Source organism: Heterodontus francisci, chromosome 32 (genome assembly GCF_036365525.1).
Source record: "Heterodontus francisci isolate sHetFra1 chromosome 32, sHetFra1.hap1, whole genome shotgun sequence".
NCBI classification, from domain to species: domain Eukaryota; kingdom Metazoa; phylum Chordata; class Chondrichthyes; order Heterodontiformes; family Heterodontidae; genus Heterodontus; species Heterodontus francisci.
In genome coordinates, this window is record NC_090402.1 from 17,704,750 (window position 1) to 17,730,219 (window position 25,470).

At 39.1% G+C, this 25,470-nt stretch overlaps 1 protein-coding gene and 1 long non-coding RNA gene across 6 annotated transcripts in view; one reads left to right on the forward strand and one right to left on the reverse strand.

Moving 5' to 3' along the window:
* The window catches only part of LOC137347679 (uncharacterized), a 59,274-nt gene extending 53,363 nt beyond the window's left edge, over nucleotides 1–5,911 (reverse strand). Inside the window, exons 1-2 of the long non-coding RNA XR_010968996.1 lie at nucleotides 5,862–5,911; nucleotides 1,525–1,581 (exon numbers count right to left, since the gene is read on the reverse strand). This is a non-coding gene — a long non-coding RNA (uncharacterized lncRNA). The remainder of the gene's footprint in view (nucleotides 1–1,524; nucleotides 1,582–5,861) is intronic.
* The window catches only part of traf1 (TNF receptor-associated factor 1), a 44,671-nt gene that overhangs the window by 11,748 nt on the left and 7,453 nt on the right, over nucleotides 1–25,470 (forward strand). For 2 of the 5 annotated variants that reach the window (XM_068012362.1, XM_068012364.1), the window contains exons 2-10: nucleotides 2,055–2,291; nucleotides 3,162–3,246; nucleotides 6,572–6,670; nucleotides 9,344–9,505; nucleotides 10,501–10,572; nucleotides 16,507–16,575; nucleotides 19,016–19,540; nucleotides 20,382–20,559; nucleotides 24,672–24,820. In XM_068012362.1, coding sequence (XP_067868463.1) covers nucleotides 2,083–2,291; nucleotides 3,162–3,246; nucleotides 6,572–6,670; nucleotides 9,344–9,505; nucleotides 10,501–10,572; nucleotides 16,507–16,575; nucleotides 19,016–19,540; nucleotides 20,382–20,559; nucleotides 24,672–24,820 — 1,548 coding nt within the window. In that variant the 5' untranslated portion in view covers nucleotides 2,055–2,082. Of the gene's footprint in view, nucleotides 1–927; nucleotides 1,081–1,774; nucleotides 2,292–3,161; nucleotides 3,247–6,571; nucleotides 6,671–9,343; nucleotides 9,506–10,500; nucleotides 10,573–16,506; nucleotides 16,576–19,015; nucleotides 19,541–20,381; nucleotides 20,560–24,671; nucleotides 24,821–25,470 lie in introns of all 5 variants that reach the window. The other 3 variants (XM_068012365.1, XM_068012361.1, XM_068012363.1) reach the window with 3 other exon arrangements.

Genomic DNA, 25,470 nt, shown 5'->3' on the forward strand with positions numbered 1-25,470 from the left:
TGTCCTTACCTGGTCTGGCCTACATGTGACTCCAAACCCACAGCAATGTGGTTGACTCTTAACTGCCTTCTGAAATGGCCTAGCAAGCCACTCCGTTGTCAAGGGCAATTAGGGACAGGCAACAAATGCTGACCTTGCCAGCGATGCCCACATCCCATGAAAGAATATTTTTTTAAAAGCCTGCTAACATGAGGATCCAACTGCGAACACAGTCAGAAGCTGAACCATGCAGTCGAGGAATGTTTTGGATTTGATACCCAGTTTGTGCTGAGTTAGCTAGGATGGCATTAGAGGCACTACAGTTTGGCATCAATATCTCCAGTTTAGGGACGAGGGGAAAGCCGCTAACATTTCCAGTGCTGCTCTCTATCCAGAAACTCCTGTTGGAAATGTGTATGGACAAGACTGGTCTTGACAGTGATCGCACCAGTAGTTGAATAGCCTGCTAGCACTCACTGACTAAATTTTATACACGAGTAATGGTTAATTGGGCAAGGTAATAAAAGGTGGTTGCTGCCCCGGATCTGTAACTAAACAAGGAGTTAGCACCATCAGGAGGGGGAAAGAAACTGGGGGCAAACAAAAAGAATGTTGAACAAGATACAGTCAACTCTGATTATTTTCTGGCATTTCAACTGATAATATCACAACAATAATGTCATTATGTTTTAATATATTTATACCATTAGTGCTTAAATGCAAAATCTGGTTAGGCATGATTATTTCCAGTTAATGTGGTTAATTCAGAAAAAATAGTTGTATTTGTTTTTATCAATTTTTATGTACCATCTTTGAAATGTTGAAATTGTGGAGAAGTTTAGGAGAAAGTAAGGAATAGAAAATGTCAGCCGCTGCTATTCCTGTGTAAGATTTGAAGCATTTTCTGAACTATTTTTCTTACCGCCTTTGTTTTCTGTCCTCCATTAGTTGGAGGCTTTGGGCTGTGTTCTGGTATGTCCACAATACGGGGGCAATTGGAATTCCTATTTTCATTCTTGGAGGAGGAGTAAAGGATGATTGCCAGGGAGATGAGGCTGCATTAACAACTGTACCCACCTGCTAGTAGCCACTACTTTGTGGGTACGTATAGAAAACACCCAAGTCCTCATACAACTGAGGAGTAACTGATGATAAGTAGTGATAGAATTAGGAGCAAGGATCAAAGGCATGGTTGAAGAAGTAAGTTTTGAGAAGGCTATTAGGAAGAGAAGAGAAAAAACAAGGTGGACGATTTGGGGGAAGAGATCTCCAGACTGTAGAGCTCTGCCACTAATGGTGGGTTACAGCAAAGAAGAGCTGTCCAAGAGGCCAGAGTTGGAGGACTCCGGCTTGAGGAGATTGCAAAAGTAAAAATAGTGAGCCCATGGAGAAACTTATAAACCAGGACATAATCAGTGACAAAGAATCAATATTGTAAAGCTCAAAATAAATTCTTCCACATTTAGATGGACAAAATTTGTAATTGTATAATTGGGTGTTTCTCACAGCCTGCAAGAACACTGCATGAAAGTTTAATTTGCTCACCAATACACTACTTTGGTGACAACACTGTGAGGATGATGAAAGATCCATCCAGTTTATCTATTGAAATTAAAAGAAAGGTTGATATAAATGGTTTGTAAGTAAAGAAATATTCCATTAAACAAATTCAACTCTAGCCATGTCATGATAAAGATTTAAGATGCAAAGTCGGTCTGTTAATTGTTCCATTGACCCCAGTGTTTGTGCAATTTTTTGAACTTACACCTTCATTTTCTTATTCACTCTGATTCAGCTAAAATAGAAACCAGCCCACATTGTGACAAACCAAATAACATTTACTGGTAACCCTGTCAGTTTGGTTAGTGTAGGTGTGGGACACGAGTCGTTAAGAGTTTCCAGATTTGTCATCTCGGATTTTTAAAAAATCCACAGCTGAACTACAAAATTTACTGCTGGGTGAAAACCTTTTATTTTCTCCTTCAATCAACATAAAGGCTTGACTTTGACTGCTCATCTGTGACTCTTTACATTGGATATCCACAATAAAATAAACCTTGGTACATTTCTGATAGGAAACCCTGGATTTACAAGCAGTTTTAAATGGCACAAGAGCCTAATGGATTTGTGTGCAACGGTCTGCCTTCATCACCTGATGAAAATGAATTACCTTCTGGCTTTCCACAAAATATTTGTGATGATGTACCAGAGGAGAAGTACCTCTGCAGCTTTTGTAAAAATGTCTTGAAGAAAGCATACCAAACATTGTGTGGACATCGGTACTGCTGGGCATGTGTCGAATGGATTGTCAAGTAAGGCAGTCTTTTTAAATAATTCATGTATTCAGCTAAAAATAATTGTACAGAAAAATGGAGCCATGTTTATAAAAAAGAAGCAATTATTTATTTTGCTGTCTTGGGTAACAATTTGTTTAAAAAGGGGATCAGTACCATTTTGAAAAGGGCGACTAAATATAAAAGTTGTTACTTTTGTCAACGTTGATCTAAATATGATGCTGTGTTATTGTGATATAGCATCATAAATTGACAAATGGGAGAGGAATAAAAGCTTGTTGAATATTTTAAAATGCCTCCAATGTATTGTATTTTTATCTTTGCCTCTAATTTTAAATAGCAAAATGTTGGTTTTAGCAATCTTGTGGAATTGTTACAAAGCTAAATTACTGCCTTTGATTTACCTCATTATAATGCAAATTCTAGATGTTGGATTTGCGCATTTTTCATTTTTTTTTAGCTGCACATTATTTTGATGTACTTTTTTAATGAAACTGAATAGTAGTTTAAATTAGTCCATTTTAGACAGCACGCGAGTTTGTTGCTGAAGAGAAAAGTCTAATTTTTTTGTGCTCTTTCAAGTTAATAGATGTGTGCGTGTGGTTCATTTAGTTATCCTAATTCTGTTGACAGTGCTGTATGCACAATGTTGTAAACACACAAAAAGTTATGTTTGGTGAGCTTGAAAGCTCAGTATTGGTAAAACCAACTGGTGGCATCTGTACGCTCTGCCTTATTTAAGTGTAATTTCCAATTTAAAATTTATGAAGTGATATAATTACAGAAATTTAAGGGGAAATATGTATCTTTTTCATACTTGTAATTATAATCTCAATTCTAATTGGCTTAATGCAGATATTGATAAAGTATTTTGCTTCTATTGAACAGATACAATAAAACTCCAATTTGCCAAAAATGTAAGGAAGACGAACCTCAGAGTATAAATGAAGATAGTATTTTGGCCTTGGGAAAGGTATGTGATTTTATAGTGAAAAGGCATCCAGTAAACTTGAAGCTTAACACTTTTAGTAGAAACCAGGTGCTGTCGAATATATAAAACTATGGAGAATATTTTTGTGATGTAAATCTATTCACTGGCATGCAACATTATTTCTTTACATATGATGAATATCCTACTTCTGCACCAGGACGCTCTTAATATCTTAGTAATGTTTCAGCATTTGGATTCCCCCCTACCAGTTGCCATAGGGCAGCCTTTTCATTGTAACTTTTTTTCCCCTACAAATATGTAAGAACCAAGTTCTAACTAGCAGGATGAGAAACATTCAAAGTAATTATATGGAAGGAGGAGTGATGACTATTTTAGCAATGAATTTTATGTTCCGTTTTAAAGACAACATTGAATTGTCTTTTTGGATATCATATAGAAACAAACTGTCACTGTTCTGATTGATTTTTTAAAAAGACACTGATAACCTGGAAATTTTTGTTTGAGAAATCAGGAATACAGATTTGACACCGTTCAAATAATACCATTTTGACGTTAAAACTACCGTGATATTTTGGGTAGCAAAAATTAATTTATATATATTTGAAAAAAATTTGGTCATCTTGCTTTTTTGCTTTTCCTTTTTTCCCTCCTAGCACTCTTTTGAAGACATACAGTTCCATGGATATCTATAGCTCTCTGCTACCTTGCCCCAGTACTCATTCTTTTGTTTTTGTTATTAGTACAAAGCAAGAGAGTATATGAGTTTTCCTCCCTCAATGAATATTTTAGAGAAATGGGCACTTATGAACAGCAGCTTATCAATTTGTATTCTGTAGAACCTAATATTAAACATTTTTGATACAATTGTTGATATTCAGGAATATAGTCTATTGCTGTCTTTCCACTCTTGAATAAAGTCATGCAATAATAAATTTAGTGCTTAATAACTTGAATAATCAGATCATTTGAATTGTATATCTTTGAATTTAGACTTGGCAAATAAATGAGGAAACTTGCAAGTCTCCGTTGCTGTCTTTTAAACATTGTTCAGAATAGCAATTGTACCAGTAACAATATTTTAAAAATATGTACGTATGGTTTCTACTTTCATTCTTGGGGTTTTACAATACAAACCCGACACCTTTTTTAAAATAAAACTGAGATAGCAATTAAGAAGTAGTAATACAATTTACAGTATGATCGTTTACGTTTCTCTCAATCCTAATCAATGCAAAAGGATTTTGTTGACAGGCAATATTTGCTTTCGTAGAGACATGTTTCCATTAGATGATGATTGAGTTGCTGATTATTAGACATGATTCATGAGTGGCTCTGTGGCTGTTCCATTATTAGATTAACAGATGTAAACACTACTTCAGGTCTGACTGCTGCAACCTAACATGAAATAAAATATATAATTTATGCATAACCTCACGCTATTGCTGTGCTACAGAGCTCTGTCTAGGCCAATTGCAGGCACGAACCTATATGCCGCCAACAAGCAGGTTATGTTATGAAAACACTTAGAATGGAACTTCTTGTACAAATGTTAGTGTTTAAATTGAACTGAAAATGTAATTCCATCTTTCAGTCAAGTATCTTGGAATTCTTAATGTTAAAATTTAAATACCATAGTAATATAGATTAATCATATTTTGGAAATTACACATACTTGTCAAAATGTGACCAGAGTGTGGGGAGGGGGTAGCTTACCACAAATTACCCCCTATTATGTCAGGTAATTTCCATTTTGTAAATTTCTGCTTCAAGGTGTGTGTTAAAGTTCATGAAGACCGAATACACTGTGGTAACTTTGCTGAGAATTCTTGCACCACTTAAGTCAAACAGGAAATTCATTTATGACTGAACTCTTTCTTGAGCCCTTTGAGGAGGATTCTTAAATACTCTTCACAATTCAGAGCCAGACTTGGTATTTTTTTCTCTATTTTCAAATGGGCAAGTCTGCATTGGCAATTGACCATGTATGGTACACCATATATTTTAAAACTAGATCTGCAAGATACTAGGGGTTCCCCAAGGTTGTTAATGACTCACTAGCATTTTGTTTTCTCTGTGCATAGGGTACTACTTTTCTTAGGGTAAGTGACTGTGTTTCAAAAAGTAGGATGCTGCATTCCCAGGAGAATATCAATATTCTGCAGAAGTCTCCACACACAAGTTTAAAAACCAGTGATAAACCTTGCTGACATAAGATTGTGGGATAGAGTCTCCACTCCCTTACACCAGTAATATCAGTGCAATCCTGACGGAACCAGCTCCAAAGATCAGGGAATTACAGACTTAAGTGAGTTATTCCCAAACACACTATACTTGGGTTTCTGTGATCTTTTACACTGGTTCAAGACCCTGCCTACAAAACTAGCCACCCACCACATTTTTAATCTTATTTTGTAAGCAACCAATGAGTGTACATCAATAAAAATAGTAAATGGATCAGCATAGCTTTTCTAAATCATTTCTAATGATTTAAAATCTGGTTGCACTGGACACTCCGATTAAAAATGCTTATTTTTAGTGATAAATGCATTTTCAGCTATATTAACAAAACTGTAGCAGGTTACCACTCTTAAATACATCAAAGAATACTTTTTAACAAAGAGAAAAGAAAGAATTACCTTCTATTATGCTGTCCGATTGTGCTGGGTCATGGAAGATTTTACATTTGTGTTTATGCAAATGATTTCTGGAGGAAACTTGAACTGTAACCAAAGAGGCGCAATTTTTCAATTGTGCCCAAAGTGGAAACTACCCCATGTATTTTTAACCCAGATGTGTGACATTCTTAGCTCTCTGCCTATCTTCCTGTAAATTTTAACATTTGTATTTGTCTTTCTCCTGTACTTGTGTTGTGCCCAAAGTATGGTTTGATTTGTTATAGAAATATCCTCAGTTAATGTAAGTTCTATACCAAAATCTTGAATATTCTTTATAAACTTATTTTCCAACTAGAAACTATTTTCCTTGAAGTTTTGTGATGTAGAGGCAAAAATGTGCAACTGTGCGTTTTGGTAATATTTTAAGTAGTACAGATTATTCTGTACTTTAATTGTTGATTCCTACATTTTTAAGTGCCCTTTGGTCTCAGAAGAGGAAACAGCTTTTTTTTTTGATCAAAGGGAGATTTTAGCTAGTACCGTTTAGACCATCATAATCATATGAAGTGGGCTGTATGAATAAAATAAACTATTCATAATCTGCAAAAGTTTAACCGTTGATTTGAAAGAACATTCCAAGTATCCTTATTTGACCTTCTCCAATCAGTTTGGGGGCAGTTTTTTAAGCTTTTGTTTTGCCAGAACAGTCATATATTAACTATCCTTTTTAGATTTTTAGTGATGCTGCAGTATCAAAGGAGATCTTGGATTTAAAAGTACATTGTATCAATCCTGGCTGTACCTGGAAAAGCACAATGAAGAACTATGAGGTGGGTTCAATAATTAGTGAAGTTTCCAATCTTTAAATTTAAAGAAGTTGTCAAGTGTTGAAGCAGGACCAGTTAATGGAAATATAAAACCTTTCTAATACCACGTTATGCAACTTCTGTGGATTTCACAGGGTGAAGATGGCCATTCAGCTCATCGTGGCTCTTGTTTTTACAAAGATCCTATAGTCCCATCATTCAAAAGACTTTATTTCCAATACCCCACTTGCAAGTCATTCAAAGAATTGATCATTTTGTGTGAAATCAGGCCTAAATTTATAGAATCATAGAATGGTTACAGAAGGAGGCCATTTGACCCATTTGTGTCTTTGCTAGCACTCTGCAGGAGCAATTCAGTTATCCCTTTCCCCATAGCCCTGCAATTCTTTTCTGTTGTGATGCTTATCCAGTTCCTTTTTGAAAGCCCAAATTAAATTTACCTGCACCAGACTCTCGGGTAGCGCGCTCCAGATCCTAATCACTTGCTACGTTTAAAAAAAAAAAAATTTCCTCTTTTGCCATTCAACTTAAATTGATGTCCTTTGGTCTTGACCCTCTAGGTCTGTCATTATTTTGAACACTTCTATCAAATCTCCTCTCAATCTTTCCTTCTCTAAGGAGAATAAACCCAGCTTCTCCAATCTATTCACGTAACTGAAGTCCCTCATCCCTAAAGCCATTCTTATAAATCTTTTCTGTGCCCTCTCTAAAACCTTCCCAACCTTCCTAAAATGTGGTGCCCAGAATTGGACACAATACTCCAGTTGAGGCCCAACCAGAGTTGTATAAAGGTTCATCATAACTTCCTTGCTTTTGTACTCTATGGGGGGGGGGGGCCTGTAACATTCTGCAGGGAGAGGCCCGCCTCGACTCCCGACATCGAGAAGGGCCCGCCGCATTTTCCCAGCGGCGGGCGCACCTTGGTGCGAACCCCCAGCCGCCTTCATCTAAATATTTAAATGAACATAAATAAGATGCAAATGACCTTGCCTGCTGGCAGCGGCTGTCCCACGCCGATTTTACGGCAGCCGATTGCAACTCACGCGCCATTGGAACTCCGTACAGAGTTCCAAGGTGCGAAACTGGTGGGGAGCGCGGAGGAGTAAAGTTTTCTGGGTGGTGGGGGGGAGCGGGGCAAATGTTTGTATTGGCTATGGGAATGGTGGGAAGAGGTTGGGGGGAATGTTGGGGTTGGGAATAAAGATCATGTCGTTCATATTGCCCCCGAAAACAAACATTGGGTGGGAAAGGGCTTCCATCATTTATTGCAATTTGTACATGAAATGCACTGAAATATTACTTTAAAAATTACAATTAATTCTAAGGGCTTGCAGCCCTTTAAAAATGGAACTGGTGCCTGCGCGGTGGCGTTGACGCCGTTGCCTGGGCCTCTACCTGTTTGGCATCGGGGCAGCCGCTCCGTCCCCTCCATTTTAAATGATAAAATTCAGCCCTATATGTCTATTTTATTAAGCCTTTTTAACCACTTTCTCAGCCTGTCCTGCCACCTTCAAGAATTTGTGCATATATACCCTCAGGTCTCTCAGTTCCTGCACCCACTTTAGAATTGTACCCTTTTTTTCTTTGCCTTTCTTTATTATTTCTACCAGAATACCACTTCACAGTTCTCTGCATTAAATTTCATTTGCCACGTGTCTACCCATACCTCCAACCTGTCTACATCCTCATGACATCTATCACTAGCCTCCTCCCAGTTAACAATATTTACAAGTTACATGTCCTCTGCAAATTTTGAAATTGTGCCCTGTACACCCAAGACTAGATCATTAATATAGATCAAAAAAAGCACTGGGATTGCATGTGACTGTTATCAGTGCTTATTCTCCAAAAAAAAAAGTGGACATTGCTGCCTTAAGCATATTGTTGGTCTAGATCCAAATTAATTCATACCCAAGACATTAGACCAGAATGATTTTAAACCCTAGCAATAATAAGAATTTTGGTTGATTTTCTTGAATTATCAAACATCTATATTTGCTACTTTTATACGCTTCCCTCAGGCCTTTTTTTTCTCATAGGCCTCCTGTGTAGCTTGCTTGCTACTTTGAATTGTGATGTGGGGATGCAGATGTTAGCACTGCTTCACCTTTGGCTGATGTGTAGCTAAGACAGTGGTATAAATTTGTTATCTCTTTGTGATAAAGTATGCAGTACTACTTTTTAAAAAATATTGAAGTTTTAGTTTAACTCGAGTCTTGATTCAGTCTAACTGTGATTGGTAGATTTCAGTAATGGATAACCCGAAGGCTTGAACAATGACCATCTGATTGGGAAAACTGTGCACGTGAATGCGGAATTCCTTTTTTTTAAAAAGAGAAAATAGAGCATGCTGAGGGCTGTTTCGAATAGACACTTTTTTTCCTTCTTTTGCTGCTTTGGGGTCCCACTGCTTTCCTTCCCCTTTCTTTCCCCCCCCCCTACCTCAGTGGAAATGTGGGAGTTGTAGTATCAACAAGTTTATATATGTAGGCTATGCTGTATTACAATTTAAGGGCAATGATATGTATTAGTTGTTACTTTTCTGGCTAAAAGCTGGCTTTGGAACAAAAACGGTTTAAAATTTTTGTTTGGTTTTTGACGATTGCATATGTTTCAGCTTCTGTTGCATAATTGGATTGTTCCTATTGCTGACATCAGTAACTTCTTTGTTTCTAGGATCATGTAACACGATGTGAATTTTCACTAATTCCTTGCAGTACAGGTTGTGGATTGATGGTTTTAAGGAAAAAGCTGGCAGATCATTTGGAAAAAGAATGTAAAAACAATATGACGGAATGTCAGCGGTGTGGCATGAAGATGTTTATGAAAGATTCACAGGTTTGGTGGCAATATTTCATGGTGTAGAATAACATTACAACTTAATCATGTAATCTTATAGGAATTTCATAATTGATACATCAGCTGTACATTTCTATGCAGATCTATACGAGTGGAAACAATATTTTTTACTCTGTACTGAAATCTCTGTTACTAATTTAAACACATACTTAGCTGTTCTTTCCTGACTGAAGTAGGAGGCCTTGTGACAGTCTACTAGTTGTTTTCCCTTTCAGAAGTTTGAATTTTGAGTTCTGGCTTCCACAAAGGTCCAGACAGCTCTACCTGTTTAAAGGAGGTAGAAAGGATGAAGAGTTAGGGCATAACTGGCTGGGCGAATGACCAAATAAATTCCTTGTGTAAAAGTTCATGCACTTTCACTCCATTTGTGAGTTTCTAATGGCCATAAATAAACAAGAATTTGAAACCGTTGTCCAAAATCTTTGAGAGAGATTTCTTCCTGGAATTTGCATTATCAAAACAATAGATGTGTACTTCTCTAAAGTTACATCAACTCTAGAGCATAGAAACAGGCCTTTTGGCCCAACTGGTTCACTTTTGGCTCCATGAGCCAAAGTGATTTTTTTTATATCAAAGGGCTGGTTAAAATTGCAGAATGTTTCGAATGCAAATTTTTATTGCACCTTCATGAGTTATTTAAAAAAGTAATATTCTAACAATCAAGTAACATGCATTAGAGAGAGCAGGAGATTTGTAGCAACCAGCACCTATGTATTACTGTGGAACTGACATAAAGCAGAGATGATTTTAATATTCTGTCCCATTGAAAGACCTTGCTGAACAATTGCTATTTCCACTTCCCCAACAAAATCCAACATATCTTTATTTTGAAAAGTTTTCTATCTTAATAAGTGGATTATTTTATCAAGGTTGCACTGTGGCTTAATCTGTTAAATGTTGAAACGTGTTAGCATTGTTTATTTTGGTGAATAGTACAAAATTCACCTTTTTTCTTACCCCTTCCTGAACACCAGAAGCACGTCTGTGAGGAAGTCCCTGTTAAAGAGAAGAAAACATTTAAAGTTGAATCAGCCAACAAGGAAAAAGTAAGACTTCTTATTAATTTATTGTAGTTGTACAGTTAAGAGCAGTTTAATACTCATTTCCTCTCCCTCCACCCCCCCCCCCCCCCCCCCACAATGATTTATTGGCTTGTATCCACTGGCTATTGGACTGAACCATACAGTCCAGGAAGATCCCAGGCCCTGATTTGTGGTGTTGGATGGTTTTAGCAGGGATAAAAAGAGAAGTGCTAAAATGAGCTTCACTGTGATCTAAGCTAGTTTAAGGGAAACATCTTCCAGAATTTCTGCTACTATTCTGTGATCACTGCATTAAAATGCTTCTGTATAATAAAAATAAGGAAAGGAGAGGCTAGGGCATGAATATAATTACACCTTCCAATCACTATCCAGGTTAAGAATGACCACTAAGATATCCGAGGGCAACCAGTTACAATGGAAAAATAATCACAAAGTTCAGGAGAAAAGGAAAGAACATTGGTTGAGGTGGGGTTGGAGGAGGAAATGTAATTTCGAGAAAATGACCAGCCCTACTGTTCCCAATTATAATTTCTACTATTTGTGTGAAAAGGTTCTTCATAAAATATGGTATTAGATACCAGATTTTTTGCAGCCATGGCACCCTATTTGACCCTGAGCTGAGCTTCCAATCCCAGATCCTTTCTGTCGCCACGTCTACCTACTTGCACCTCTGTAACATTGACTGTCTCTGCCCCGCCTCAGATTATCTTCTACTGAAACCCTCATCCATACCCTTTGTTACCTCTAGACTCAACAATTCCAATGCTGTCCAGGCCAGCCTCCCACCTGTACCCTCCATAAACTTGAGCTCATCCAAAACTTGGCTGTCTGTCGCGTAACTTGCACCTAGTCCTGCTCACCCATCACCCCTGTGCTCAATTTTAAAATACTCATCCTTGTTTTCAAATCCCTCCCTGGCCTTGCCTCTGTAAACACCTCCAGCCCTACAACCATCTAAGAGCTCTTCCAATTCTGGCCTCTGGCACATTCCTGATTTTAATGTCCATCGTTGATGGTTATGCCTTCATCCAAGCTTTGAATTCCCTCTCTAAACCTCGCTACCTCTCTCTCCACTTTTAATGTAAGAACATAAGAAATAGGAGCAGGAGTGGGTCATTTGGTCCCTCAACCCTGCTGTGCCATTCAGTAAGATTATGGCTGATCTGATCGTGGCCTTAACTCCACTTTCCTGCCTGCCCCCTTAACCCTTTACTCCCTTGTGGATGAAAAATGTGTCGAGCTCAGCCTTGAATATATTCAATGAGCCAGCCTCCACTGCTATCTGGGTTAGAAAATTCCAAAGATTAATGACCCTCAGAGGTGGAGGAATTTCTTCTCAATCTTAAATAGGAGTCCCCTTATTCTGAAATTGTGCCCCCTAGTTCTAGATTTTTTTTTTCCCCACGAGGGCAAACATCCTTTCAGCATCTATCCAGTCATGCCCCCTCAGAATCTTATATGTTTCAATAAGATCACCTCTCATTCTTCTAAACTCCTAATGAGTATAGGCCCAATCGGCTTAATCTTTGCTCATAAGACAACTCCTTCATCCCAGGAATCAACCTAGTGAACCTTCTCTGAACTGCTTCCAATGCAAATATAGACCTGCTTTTTAAATAAGGAGACCAAAACTGTACGCAGTACTCTAGGTGTGGTCTCACGAATGCCCTGTACAGTTGTAGCAAGACTTCCCTACTTTTATACTCCATCCCACTTCTATTAAAGGCCAGCGTTCCATTTGCCTTCCTAATTATTTGCTGTACCTGCATGCTCGCTCTCATGTACGAGGACACCCAGATCCCTTTGTACCTTATTCTGCAGTCTCTCTCCATTTAAATAATAATCTGCTTTTCTATTCTTCTCCACTGCTGTATGTGGCCTTTTTTGACCTCAAAAGCTTTTGACACTCTCAACCGCAAAGGCTTATGCAGCATCCTGCTCAAATTTGGCTGCCCTCAGAAGTTTGTCACCATCCTCTCTCTACTCCACGATGACATGCAAGCCAGTAGGACCACCACAGACCCTATCTCTGTCAAGACCAGAATTAAGCAAGGCTGCGTCATCACACCAACCCTCTTCTTCACTTTCCTTGCTGCAATGCTACATCTCACCTCCAGCAAACTACCTGCAATGTGGTGGTAATCTACAGAACAGGTGGGAAACTGTTCAGCCTATGCCACCTTCAATCCGAAACCAAAATCATTCCAACCTCAGTCATTGAGCTTCATGATGCAGATGATGCTTGCATGTACGCTCACTCTGAAATTGAGCTCCAGATCATTGTCCACTCCTTCTCTGAAGCATATGAGAAAACGTGTCTTTCACTATGGACTTTCCCCCAATCAATCAAGATCAATGACCTGATCTTGGAAAATGTGAACCATTTTCCATATCTTGGGAGCCTCTTCTTGGTGAAGGCAGACATAGACGACGAGGTACATCATTGCCGCAAATGTGCTAGCTCAGCCTTTGGCTGACTGATCAGGATCTTAAACCCGAAACTAAGATCATGGTTTACCAGGCAGCAGTGATCCCTGTGCTTCTAAATGCTTCGGAGACTTGAACAACCTACAACAGGGAGCTCAAAACACTGGAGAAGGTCCACCAGAGGTGCCTCTGCAAGTTCCTCCAAATCTGGTGGCAAGTAAGGTGGTCCAACAGCAGTGTTCTCTCCTAAGCCAACCTGCCCAGCATGGGACGTTAATCGTCCAAAACATGTTTTCATGCCTTACACCAGACTCCTGAAGCAGCTGTTCTACTCAGAACTTGGTCACGGTAGGAGACTCCCAGGAGGACAGCGGAAATGCGTTAAAGATGGCCTCAAAGCATCCCTGTCGACTCTTGGGAGTCCCTGACTCTTGACCGTCCTCATTGGAGAAAGCTTATTCAGGAAGGCATCGTACACCTTGAGGGACTTCAGGAACATGTGGAGGTGCAGTCGAGGCATTGGAGGGAGCGCACAAACCTCTCAACTACTCATCTACTGGACCCTGCAATAACGATCTGCCCCTCATGTGGCAGAGTCTGCAGATCATACATCTCAGAACCCATCAAACTAGAGTGGAAGCAAGTCCTCTTCGATCCCAAGAAGAGAAAGAGACAACCTCACATTTTCCCACATTATACTCCATCTGCCAATTTTTTTCCCACTCCCTTAATCTATCTATATTCCCTTTTCAGACTCTGTGTGTCCTCCTCACAACTGCTTGCCTACTCATCTTTGTATTGTCAGCAAATTTGGCTACAATACACTCAGTCCCTTCAACCAAGTGATTAATATAGATTGTAAATAGTTGATGCCCTAGCACTGATCCCTGTGGTACCCTACTAGTTAAATTTTACCAACCTGAAAATGACCCATTTATCCTGACTCTTTGTTTCCTGTTAGTTAGACAGTCCTCTGTCCATGCTAATGTAGTTCCTCCAACACCATGAACCTTATATGTGGCACCTTATCGAATGCCTTTTGGAAATCCAAATACACATCTACTGATTTCCCTTGCTCATTACATCCTCAAAGGACTCTCCAATAAATTTGTCAAACATGATTTTCCTTTCCTAAAAACCATGTTGAATCTGCTTGATTGTATTTGGATTTTCTAAATGTCCTGCTACTACTTCCTTAATAATGGATTCCAGCATTTTCAAACGACAGATGTTAGGCTAACTGGCTTATAGTTTCATTCTTTCTTGAATGGATGTGTTACATTTGCAGTTTTCCAATCCACTGGGACCTTTCCAGGATGTAGGGAATTTTGGAAGACTGCAATCAATACATTCACTATCTCTGCAGCCACTTCTTTTAAGACCCTAGGATGCAGGCCATAGGTCCAGCAGACTGGTCAGCTTATAGTTCCATTAGTTTTCCTAGTACATTTTCTCCTATCCTCCCTCCCTTTTGCCCCTTGATTTTCTACTATTCTTGGGATTTTTGTGTCTGCTGTGAAGACAGACACAAAATGCTTGTTCAAAGTCTTTTGTCATTTCCTTGTTTCCCATTATTAATTCCCCAGTCTTGCCCTCTAAGGGATCAATGTTTACTTTCGCTATTCCCTTTTTTGTAAACTTGTGGAAGCTCTCGCTGTCTGTTTTTATATTTCTTGCTAGTTTACTCTCATTCTAATTTCTTCCTCTTTTTGTTTTTTTTAGTCATTCTTTTCTGGTTTCTAAAATTTTCCCAATCTTGTGGCCTAGTACTAATCTTTGCAGCATTGTACGTCTTTTTCTTTTCAATTTGATACCATCCTTAACTTCCTTCATTGGCCACGGGTGTTGTATCCGTCTCATAGAGCCTTTCTTTCTCAATGAAATATATCTTGGTTGAGAGTTATGAAATACTACTTGTAAATGTCTGTCACTACCTTTCTACCATCTTACCTTTTAACCTATTGTCCCTGTCCACTGTAGCCAACTCTATCTTCATACCTTTGTAATTGCTTTTATTTATGTTTAAGACACTAATTTCAGACCTAAGTTTCTCACCTCAAACTGAATGTAAAAGTCATCATGTTATGATCACTCTTCCCTAGAGGATCCTCTTACCATGAGATCATTAATCCTGACTCATTACACATTACCAGGTCCAAAAAAGCCTGCTCCTGGGTTGGTTTCTGAACATATTGTTTTAAGGAACTGCCATGAATTCACTCTATGAACTCATCCTCAAGGCTACCTTTGCTAAATTGATTAGTCCAATCAATATGAAGATTACAATTACAAGAAAGTTGACTGTTTCTTAAACAGTCCCCATTATTTCTTGATTTATACTCAGTCCTCCTGTGTGGCTACTGTTAAGTGGCTGATAAACTACTCACACCAGTGACTTCTTTCACTCCTTTTAAAATTTACCTCTTTGACCAAACTTTTAGTCACCTGTCCTGACATCTCTTTATGTGGCTTGGTGTCAAATTTTGTTAATGTTGCTGTGAAGCGCCTTGGAACATTTCACCATGTTAAAGGCACTATAAATGCAAGTTTTCATTGGGATAGTAGTTGCACAAGGTGCTAAATGATATCTTTAGTGGAGTTGACACCATTTGTGACATTCACATACATTAAAGAAGCTAGAAAAATGAATCCTTATTCTGTTGACCATGCAATCTGCCTTGTTCTCAATTATTGGCTCCTTTGCAATGGTGAATTTAGAGCGTATAAATTATAACAAATCTACATTATGCTTAATTTGCATGCTACTTCTATTGAATCAGTAATACATTCAGAACAGCTATTGTAATACTATGGCTGTTAGCCAAGCTTCACTTTAGAGTGTAGTCTGGGGCCAACCACCTGAGAGTTTTAGGGGACGAAATAGTTTCACAGTGGCGCTATGCAGACTTGTGACCTTTCCCCTGGGGCAGGCAGCGGTGGGTATCATTGAACGTGATGCAGGTAGAAGCCCGCTGCTGCCTACTTCTGGGGAGTCAACATTGTCTGCGTAGCATTACTATGCAAATAAATTTCTCCTCCTTAGTCACTAATTAGCTGTATAGGATCATTCCAGGTATGAGTCTCAGCAAAGGTTGAGATCAGTATAAAAGTAAATAAATAACGCTCTGCTGATGTCTCTACTCGACTTGAACCTGCTTATAATATGTTTCCTTTTGATTTGACTACTAACTGGGAGAGTCTTAAATGAAACCTGGGGAAATGCCTCCTGTTAATTTTACTGAAAAAATTAGCATGTGCTCAAAATGAGTCATTACTGTTTGGAGTAGAGAAGCCGGAAGTAGTAGAATAGGTAGAACGAAGCAGCAACATTTTAGGTTCCATTGCCTAGCTCTGGAAATGTTGCAACAGTGGTTACCCCAATGAGAAGGTCAGTTCCTAGAAATTTCAATCTTTTCTTTATTTCAAATGAGAAGGACTGAAATAATTTTCTTCTTTTTTTTGAGAACTGGAATTGACCTAATTATATGCTGTGGATTACTTGTTTTACAGTCTCGCCCTCCTGGAGGAAACCGAACCCGTGACAGCTGTCGGTTTGCAGAATTAGGCTGTAATTTCAGGGTAGGCTTTTTTTTTAAACTGTAATCTTTTGTTGGAATTATAGTAGTCATTTGTTGTAAACTTTTTTCTGTGCTCCTGACCTGAGATTTCAGACTAAAAGGAAACTATTTCACTCCCTATTGTGTACAAATTCGATAATTCTACCTAGCATTGCATGTGCTGTGAGGATTGTATTCTCAATATTTGATTTTAAAAATGGTGTATACCTTTTCATAGTCCTTTCATAAATCTATTATGACTGATTTTGTATGCAGACCTGAGTCAGGAACTGAGACCATTGGTTAAAGTTTATAAATTGTATAACCTTTTGTAGGCTAAATTTAGACTACATTGCAATAAGGATTTGCGGTCTGGGTAACCTGAGTCAGCCTGTGGTCAGACTTTAAAAACCTGACCTTTTCGCTTTCAAATTCCCAGTGAATTTGAAAGCAGAAGTAGTAATTACTTTTACAGTTGCTCTTTGAAAACTGGTTTTCCTTCCATTTTATGACCTTCCCACAATGTGAACTTGGTCGAATGTTTTACTTAAAAGTTTCTTTTTCTGGTCTTTTTATCTCTGAGATGAATAACTGCCACATAACCCTTGTTTGTGTACTCATTTAAATTGTTATGTTAATGTCCCATGATCTTCACAGTATAGATATTTTGTACAACATGAGACTAACCTTCCACTTGTTTTGTGGTTAAGAGTCTGGCTGTCTTGCATGAAAGATTACAGCTTTTTTAAAATTTAAGCCTGTGCTTGATAGCACCAAGTATATTTCATGTCCCACAAGGAAGCTCTCTAGGCATCTGACATGAAGTGTGATGGCCATGAGGATATCAGAGTTACAGACCAAGGATAATAATGTGGAGCTAGGAAGGGAGAAAAGTAGAATTCAAAAGAAAGACAAACTGCATCATGCTCTGACATCTAATATAGAGGGGAGTCGAGGAAAATTTTTTTTCACCCAGATAGTGGTTGGAATCTGGAATACACTGCCTGAAGGGGTGGTAGAGGCAGGAACACTCACGACATTTAAGAAGTATTTAGATGAGCACTTGAAACACCATAACATACAAGGCTATGGGCCAACTGCGGGGACGTAGGATTAGTTTTGGACGGGTGCTTGATGGTCGGCGCAGGCGCGTTGGGCCGTAGGACCGGTTTCTGTTTCTGTAAAACTCTGACTGTATGACTCTAATAAGACCGCTTAACGATGTAAATCTTCAAGCAACTTCCGGAGTATTGCCACCCGCAATGGATTTATGCAAGGAGGATGTTTTTGCAATAATATTGTTTTGTGCCCCAGCATATCTTTTTTTTTCCAGTATGCTCATCCTCCTTTTCAAATCTTCTCCTCGGCCCCACAACATCATATATGATAAAATGTCTTTATCATAAGCTGCAATCCACACTGCTAATGCTGCTTGTCCATCACTACTTCCACTCCACTATCTAATCCAATGCTTAGAATTTACTATAGTAGTAACAGCAAGGCTGTTGACAGCAACTTCCGGCATCCGTACATGAGCAGTTAAATGCTGAAAGCTGGACGTTTCTGTCAGCGATACCCTGCCCCTCAACATGGTGTGCTGTTGCAGTCTTCCCCCAATGAAATCATCACAGAAATCACTGTTGAGGTGTGAACTTAGGGTAATTATCCACTTTTCGTGCACTAAAGACTGATGAAAACTTGAGATTTGTTCAAATAAGTGTAACTGAGTTTTTAACAATGTAGTAAGTCATAACTACTGCTGAACAACCTCACTAGCCCTGAAAAAGATTAATTTTCCTCAAAATCTCATTTTCCTCAAATTTAATTTCAGATTTTTAAAAAATTATTTTTTTCTTCCATTAATCCCATATGCATGTCCCAATGTTTATTTCTCTTTTTCTGTACTACAATTTAAATGTAATTTTATATATATTTTTTAAACTTCCTACTTAGCTGCTTGTGAGGATTCTTCAGCCCAATGGGTTGATCAGCCTCCCTGCTGCTTGTTCTGTTCACAGACACCATAGACCCCCTGTAGAGGGCAACAAATTCAAACATCTTGGACAAGAGGAAGCCGGTGCTCTGGAGCTAACTAAAACGTTGTGGGCAGCTTTATTTGAGGTGAACGGCAAATGCCGTTCCTTCACTGCTGATCACAAAATCCATGCCAATGTGTTGGCTTTTGCTATGCCTCTGCCTTCTGGAATTCTCTGAAAATCATATTGTCTTGCTTACTCTTTCCTTGCCGACTAAAACACCTCTTGTGCCTTGGATTTCTTTCTCCCCCTTAAATACCTTGCTTCCTGCTCAGTGTACATATCTCCCTTTTATGAACTGTTCTGAGATGATTTACACAAGGAATGCTATGTAAAATGTAACTACTTATGATCTATTTTAAGTATTGCTTCATTCAACTTGTTTTCAGCTAAGCTACTTTTAATTTTTTTTAAAAACCCATACAGGGTAGCAAAGAGCGTCTCAAAGATCACGAAAACTCTTCAGTTGTTGCACATCTCACGTTATTACTTCAGCTTGCCAATACTCTGAAAACCAGCTTTTCACAAAATTCCAGCATTGCTAATGGTGACCATGGTGATGCATCAGTGGTTGCCCTCCCATCAATGATTACTCAACTACAATTCAAAGTCCATCAACTAGAGAAGGATGTGTTATCTTTATTCTCCCAAGATTCTTTAGCCTCTTTGCACACCCAGGTTGCTGTAGAATCAAATGGTGACCTAGAAACTGATCATTTTGAAGGAGCTTCCTCTTGTAGCAGAATTTCAGATTTGCAGACAGCACCATATTCTGGTCAGACATTGGTAGAGTGTCAAACTAAACTTGATGCTCTTGAACGGAAAATTCAGACCTTTGAAAATATTGTCACAGTTTTAAACAGAGAAGTAGAAAAAACCCAAACTACTATGGTTGCATTTGAGAGGCAAAGCAAGATTGACCAGGATGCCATTAAAGGCTTGGAGCGTAAGGTAATGGCGTCTATTTTCCTATGCATTTGTGTATTTTTCTTGTATGCAGCAAGAAGTAATAAACCATTTTATGAGAAACTCCATCCTTGTTAACAACATGGAATATATACAAAACACTGGGATTTACAGTGTTTCTCGTCTTTTGTTCTGTTAACATCCTAAAATTGTTGATGCTTTCAGGAACTTCTGTTCTAACCTGAAATGCGTCATAACTCGTAACTGCATTTACTTATTTTCAAATTTGTTTTTTGACTACTGTATATAGTTACTGGCCACATAAGGATTTGTGACTGATGTGGAAATCATAACACTGCAGTTTCTTAAACATGGAAATTCTTTTGGAGTCTCAAAGAACCATTTTTATTTTCTAAGTTTTTTTTTAAAGCATTACAGAACGTTACGCCTGTATCCAGTAACATAGTCGGTGCCTCAACACCCATAGTGAGAACAAAGCCACCTATATTTATTTAAATTGCATATCATTTAGATTCCCATGGGTTTACATAAAGAAAGTTCACCAATAATCAACAGAATTTTGTCATGTGTAATAGATAGATGTGAACTCTGCTCCTAAAGATTATTTTCTGATCAGCAGTGAGGTGACTTGCCTTCTAATTATTTTGTATGAACCCAGTTCTGGAGGATCACTCCGTCTGATCTTCCTGTCTGAGCAGTCCAAGGCTCGAAACCATAACATCAGTAAAGTGCAATTCACAAGTGATAAATCACAATTAAAGGCTAATTACCACAGTAATAATTTGAAGGCAATTGTGATATTTAATAGTTACTGTGAGAAGATGATGTAGATAAACTTCATATTTTATTGGCACTTTAATTCTAGATTTCCGATCAGCAGCATCTCCTTGCTTTAAAGGACGTCATTATCAATGAATTCCGTTTGCAAATGCTTGCTTTTGAGCAGATTTCTTATGAGGGAATATTGATGTGGAAAATTACTGATATCAGTAGAAAACGTCAGGAAGCCATTTCAGGACGAGTAACAAGCCTTTCCTCTCCAGGTACGTTTTAAAATTCTTTTTAGGTAAAGTAATTGTTCTGGCCTTGAAGTGATAATTATGGTACCCCAAACAGAGCTCTATGAGCTTATAGTTATGTATAAAATGATATGACATTACAATTTTAATGCACATCTTTCAGTATCACAATCCTGAGATAAACAAATTAATCTTTCTTTAGCATTGAAATGTAAAAGTATCAACACAATAGACTCCATCTACATGTGGGTCAATTTACTAATCCAGTGTAATGCTTTCCCATGGGCATGTGTCTTGTGAATCAGTCTTGATGGAGACTGTGTCAGATGACTTCCTAAAATCTAAATCGATAATGCCCAATACCTCATCATTATCAACCAGATCTCTAACCACCTCAAAGCAATCCAGTAAATTGTTTGGACGGGCTCTTTTGGACCATGCCAGCTTTTTCTAATGGGAATTTGTTCCAAAGGGATTATTATCATTGTTTGAAGCACTTTTCGAGCATTTGAGGTAAGGTTCACAGGCCTGGAAATTTGAAGGCCCTTTGCTCCTTATTTGAAGATGAGGATCTCATTGGTTGTTTTCCAGTTTATTAGGATGTTGCCTATTTCTATAAAATTATTGATGAGGGGATTTGAAATTTTCTCCACCAACCCAGCAACCTTGGATCGAAATTGTCAGAGCCTTGTTTACCTTCCTTCTGATATTGAGACTATGTTCACAATCCTGCTTTTCTCAATACTCACATTTCATTTCCTTACTGTAATTAAAATTTTCACTACACTACAGAAATTGACATCGTTCAGTAATTTCATTGGTTTGGTTTGGTTTTGTCTATCCATTTCAAAAGGATTTTTTTTTGTACAGCAGTGGTATACTTGTTATTACTGATAACTAAAATACTGAAGATGACAGCAATGAACCTGAATTAAATTGTATTTTCAGTACAGAACTTCCTATTGTGACAACCAACCGCTCTTGGTCAAAGCCCCCAATCAAAATATACGATTCTGATTGTGGTGGGACCGATGCACTGTTAATTCAATCCTGTCGCTCCACAGGTCAGCTAACATATCATTGAAAACTTTCCAAGCTAAAAGACCCAGCCAAATTGTACCATCTATTAACCCCTGCCACCCCCCTCTCTGCCCCAATGAGGCTAACCAAGCCAGGTGGCTTTAAATCAACAAATTAACTCTTTAATTAGAAGAACTAAATTCTTAAACATTATGAAGATATAAACAACATGTAAAATAGAAAAAATTAGAGTCCTTGCAAATTTACAGTCCAGTGTTGCTTGAAGTCCTCTAAGAATGTTGCTTTCCTTCTCCAGCGAATTTCAACAATTAACGACTTGCAAACACTTTCAACAGAATCAATCTGACTTTAGAGTTTTTGAGGGATAAAAGATTGTCACAGTCTAACTTCCCTTCCTTCAGTTTAAATGACCAGAGATCTCTGTTTTGGCTTGATGTTTTACAATTTTGAGAGATGATAATTAAACAGACTAAAATCCTATTCCTTCAGTTTAAATGTTTTTTTTTATTCATTCATGGGATGTGGGTGTCGCTGGCCTGGCCAGTATTTATTGCCCATCCCTAATTGCCCTTGAGAAGGTGGTGGTGGGATGCCTTTTTGAACCGCTGCAGTCCATGTGGGGTAGGTACACCCACAGTGCTGTTAGGAAGGGAGTTCCAGGATTTTGACCCAGCGACAGTGAAAGAACGGCGATATAGTTCCAAGTCAGGATGATGTGTGACTTGGAGGGGAACTTGCAGGTGATGGTGTTCCCATGCATTTGCTGCCCTTGTCCTTCTAGTTGGTAGAGGTTGCGGGTTTGGAAGGTGCTGTCTAAGGAGCCTTGGTGCGTTGCTGCAGTGCATCTTGTAGATGGTACACACTTCTGCCACTGTGCGTCGGTGGTGGAGGGAGTGAATGTTTGTAGATGGGGTGCCAATCAAGCGGGCTGCTTTGTCCTGGATGGTGTCGAGCTTCTTGAGTGTTGTTGGAGCAGCACCCATCCAGGCAAGTGGAGAGTATTCCATCACACTCCTGACTTGTGCCTTGTAGATGGTGGACAGGCTTTGGGGAGTCAGGAGGTGAGTTACTCACCGCAGGATTCCTAGCCTCTGACCTGCTCTTGTAGCCACAGTATTTATATGGCTACTCCAGTTCAGTTTCTGGTCAATGGTAGCCCCTAGGTTGTTGATAGTGGGGGATTCAGCGATGGTAATGCCATTGAATGTAAAGAGGAGATGGTTAGATTCTCTCTTGTTGGAGATGGTCGTTCCCTGGCACTTGTGTGGCGTGAATGTTACTTGCCACTTATCAGCCCAAGCCTGGATATTGTCCAGGTCTTGCTGCATTTCTATATGGACTGCTTCAGTATCTGAGGAGTTACGAATGGTGCTGAACATTGTGCAATCATCAGCGAACATCCCCACTTCTGACCTTATGATTGAAGGAAGGTCATTGATGAAGCAGCTGAAGATGGTTGGGCCTAGGACACTACCCTGAGGAACTCCTGCAGTGATGTCCTGGAGCTCAGATGATTGACCTCCAACAACCACAACCATCTTCCTTTGCGCTAGGTATGACTCCAGCCAGCAGAGGGTTTCCCCCCTGATTCCCATTGACCTTAGTTTTGCTAGGGCTCTCACCTAGTTCACCTAGCAAATGCATGGGAACACCATCACCTGCAAGTTCCCCTCCAAGTCACACACCATCCTGACTTGGAACTATGTCGCCATTCCTTCACTGTCGCAGTCACTCTCACCTCACCTCTTGAGTTCATGAGTTTTGTCCATGTTTGAACCAAGGCTGTAATGAGGTCAGGAGCTGAGTTTGCCTGGCGGAACCCAAACTGAGCGTCACTGAGCAGTTTATTGCTAAGCAAGTGTCGCTTGATGGCACTATTGATGACACCTTCCATCACTTTACTGATGATTGAGAGTAGGCTGATGCGGCGGTAATTGGCCGGGTTGGACTTGTCCTGATTTTTGTATACAGGACATACCTGGGCAATTTTCCACATTGCAGGGTAGATGCCAGTGTTGTAGCTGTACTGGAACAGCTTGGCTAGGGGCGTGGCAAGTTCTGGAGCACAGGTCTTCAGTACTATTGCTGGAATATTTTCAGGGCCCATAGCCTTTGCAGTATCCAGTGCCTTCAGTCATTTCTTGATTATCACGCGGAGTGAATCGAATTGGCTGAAGTCTGGCATCTGTGATGGATCATCCACTCGGCATTTCTGGCTGAAGATTGTTGCAAATGCTTCAGCCTTATCTTTCACACTGATGTGCTGGGCTCCACCATCATTGAGGATAGGGATAATTGTGGAGCCACCTCCTCCAGTTAGTTGTTTAATTGTCCACCACCATTCATGGCTGGATGTGGCAGGACTGCAGAGCTTAGGTCTGATCCGTTGGTTATGGGATCGCTTAGCTCTGTCTATTGCATGCTGCTTACGCAGTTTGGCACGCAGTTAGTCCTGTGTTGTAGCTTCACCAGGTTGACTCCTCATTTTGAGAGCCCTTTTTTCAGGTGTGCTAAACACCACAGCTGCGTCCTCTGTATGTCTCTGTCTGTGTGTTCTGTTAGAACAAACTGTCTTCAACTAAAAAGCCAGTTCAAAATTGAATTGTAACAAATAGGTAAATTAGCCATTGTAAATAGCCCCTAGTGTAGGTAGGTGGTAGGGAATATGGGATTAGTGTAGGATTAGTATAAATGGGTGGTTATTGGTCGGCACAGACTCGGTGGGCTGAAGGGCCTGTTTCAGTGCTGTATATCTAAATAAAATAAAATAAATAAAATGTATCGTGTGAGACTCACTCCCAGTGGCTATATCTATTGTAACGAGAATGCACCCTTTTGAATTGCAGTCTCCAAATGGCTGTTTCTAAGGCAACGAAAATGCACCTTTCTATAATTCCTGAGGCTTGCCAGATCTTAAAGCGATACTGATCCTCTGCAAACCTTTAAAGGCAAACTGCATATTCCCAGAAAAAAAACTACAGGACCATGACTCTATCAATCTTGTGTTCATTATCTCATAACTATCTCATAATCAGTGTTTATATGAAACATGTTTTTCTGAATAAGTCATTCTTTTATTGTTGGTTCTTCCCCAGCTTTCTACACCAGCAAATATGGGTATAAGGTCTGTATGAGAATTTATTTAAATGGAGATGGAGCAGGACGAGGAACTCATATCTCTTTGTTCTTTGTTGTCATGAGAGGTGAATATGATGCTCTGCTTCATTGGCCATTTAAACAAAAGGTAGGTAGAATGTTCAATTGAAATGTTAATGTTTTTAATACCTTATAATCAATAGTCACGATCGCCTGCATACATTTGGAGGAATAATGTTTAGCATACAGATCATCCTGTGTTTTTGTAATTTATGTTTCTCTCATCCTGGAACAGTTATTTTTTCCCTGCCCTTCCAATGCTGCATATTTAAAAAGTGGAATTACAGAAGAATAATTGTGCAATTGGTTTCCATTCCATTCAACAGTGAATATTATCCAGTTACTTTTACAAAGATTGTGGAGTAGATTCCTGCAGACCATTGCATGGTGATCTACCATTGGCTCTTTCACCAATGTTGGTGAATTTATGGGCCATTTATGCCCCTTCCCCCTCCCCACCTTACTCCCACAGTTATTTGGACACACATTGATATTGCTACCAATACTGTGACATGATTGTCATGTTCTTTGGGAAGCCTCAGTTTAATGATGAGGTTATGGAAAAGGTCATTGCTGTGGTTCTTGTGTATGTTACTAATCATCCTGTTCCCAAAAGAAACATGACAGTAAACTAATTTCATCATGAGAACTGTTCAATAGTGAAATTGTTATTAGACTCCTAAAGGCGAGCCAACCTTTATTAAAATTCTTGGCAGTGAAAATTCTACTTGCTATTGT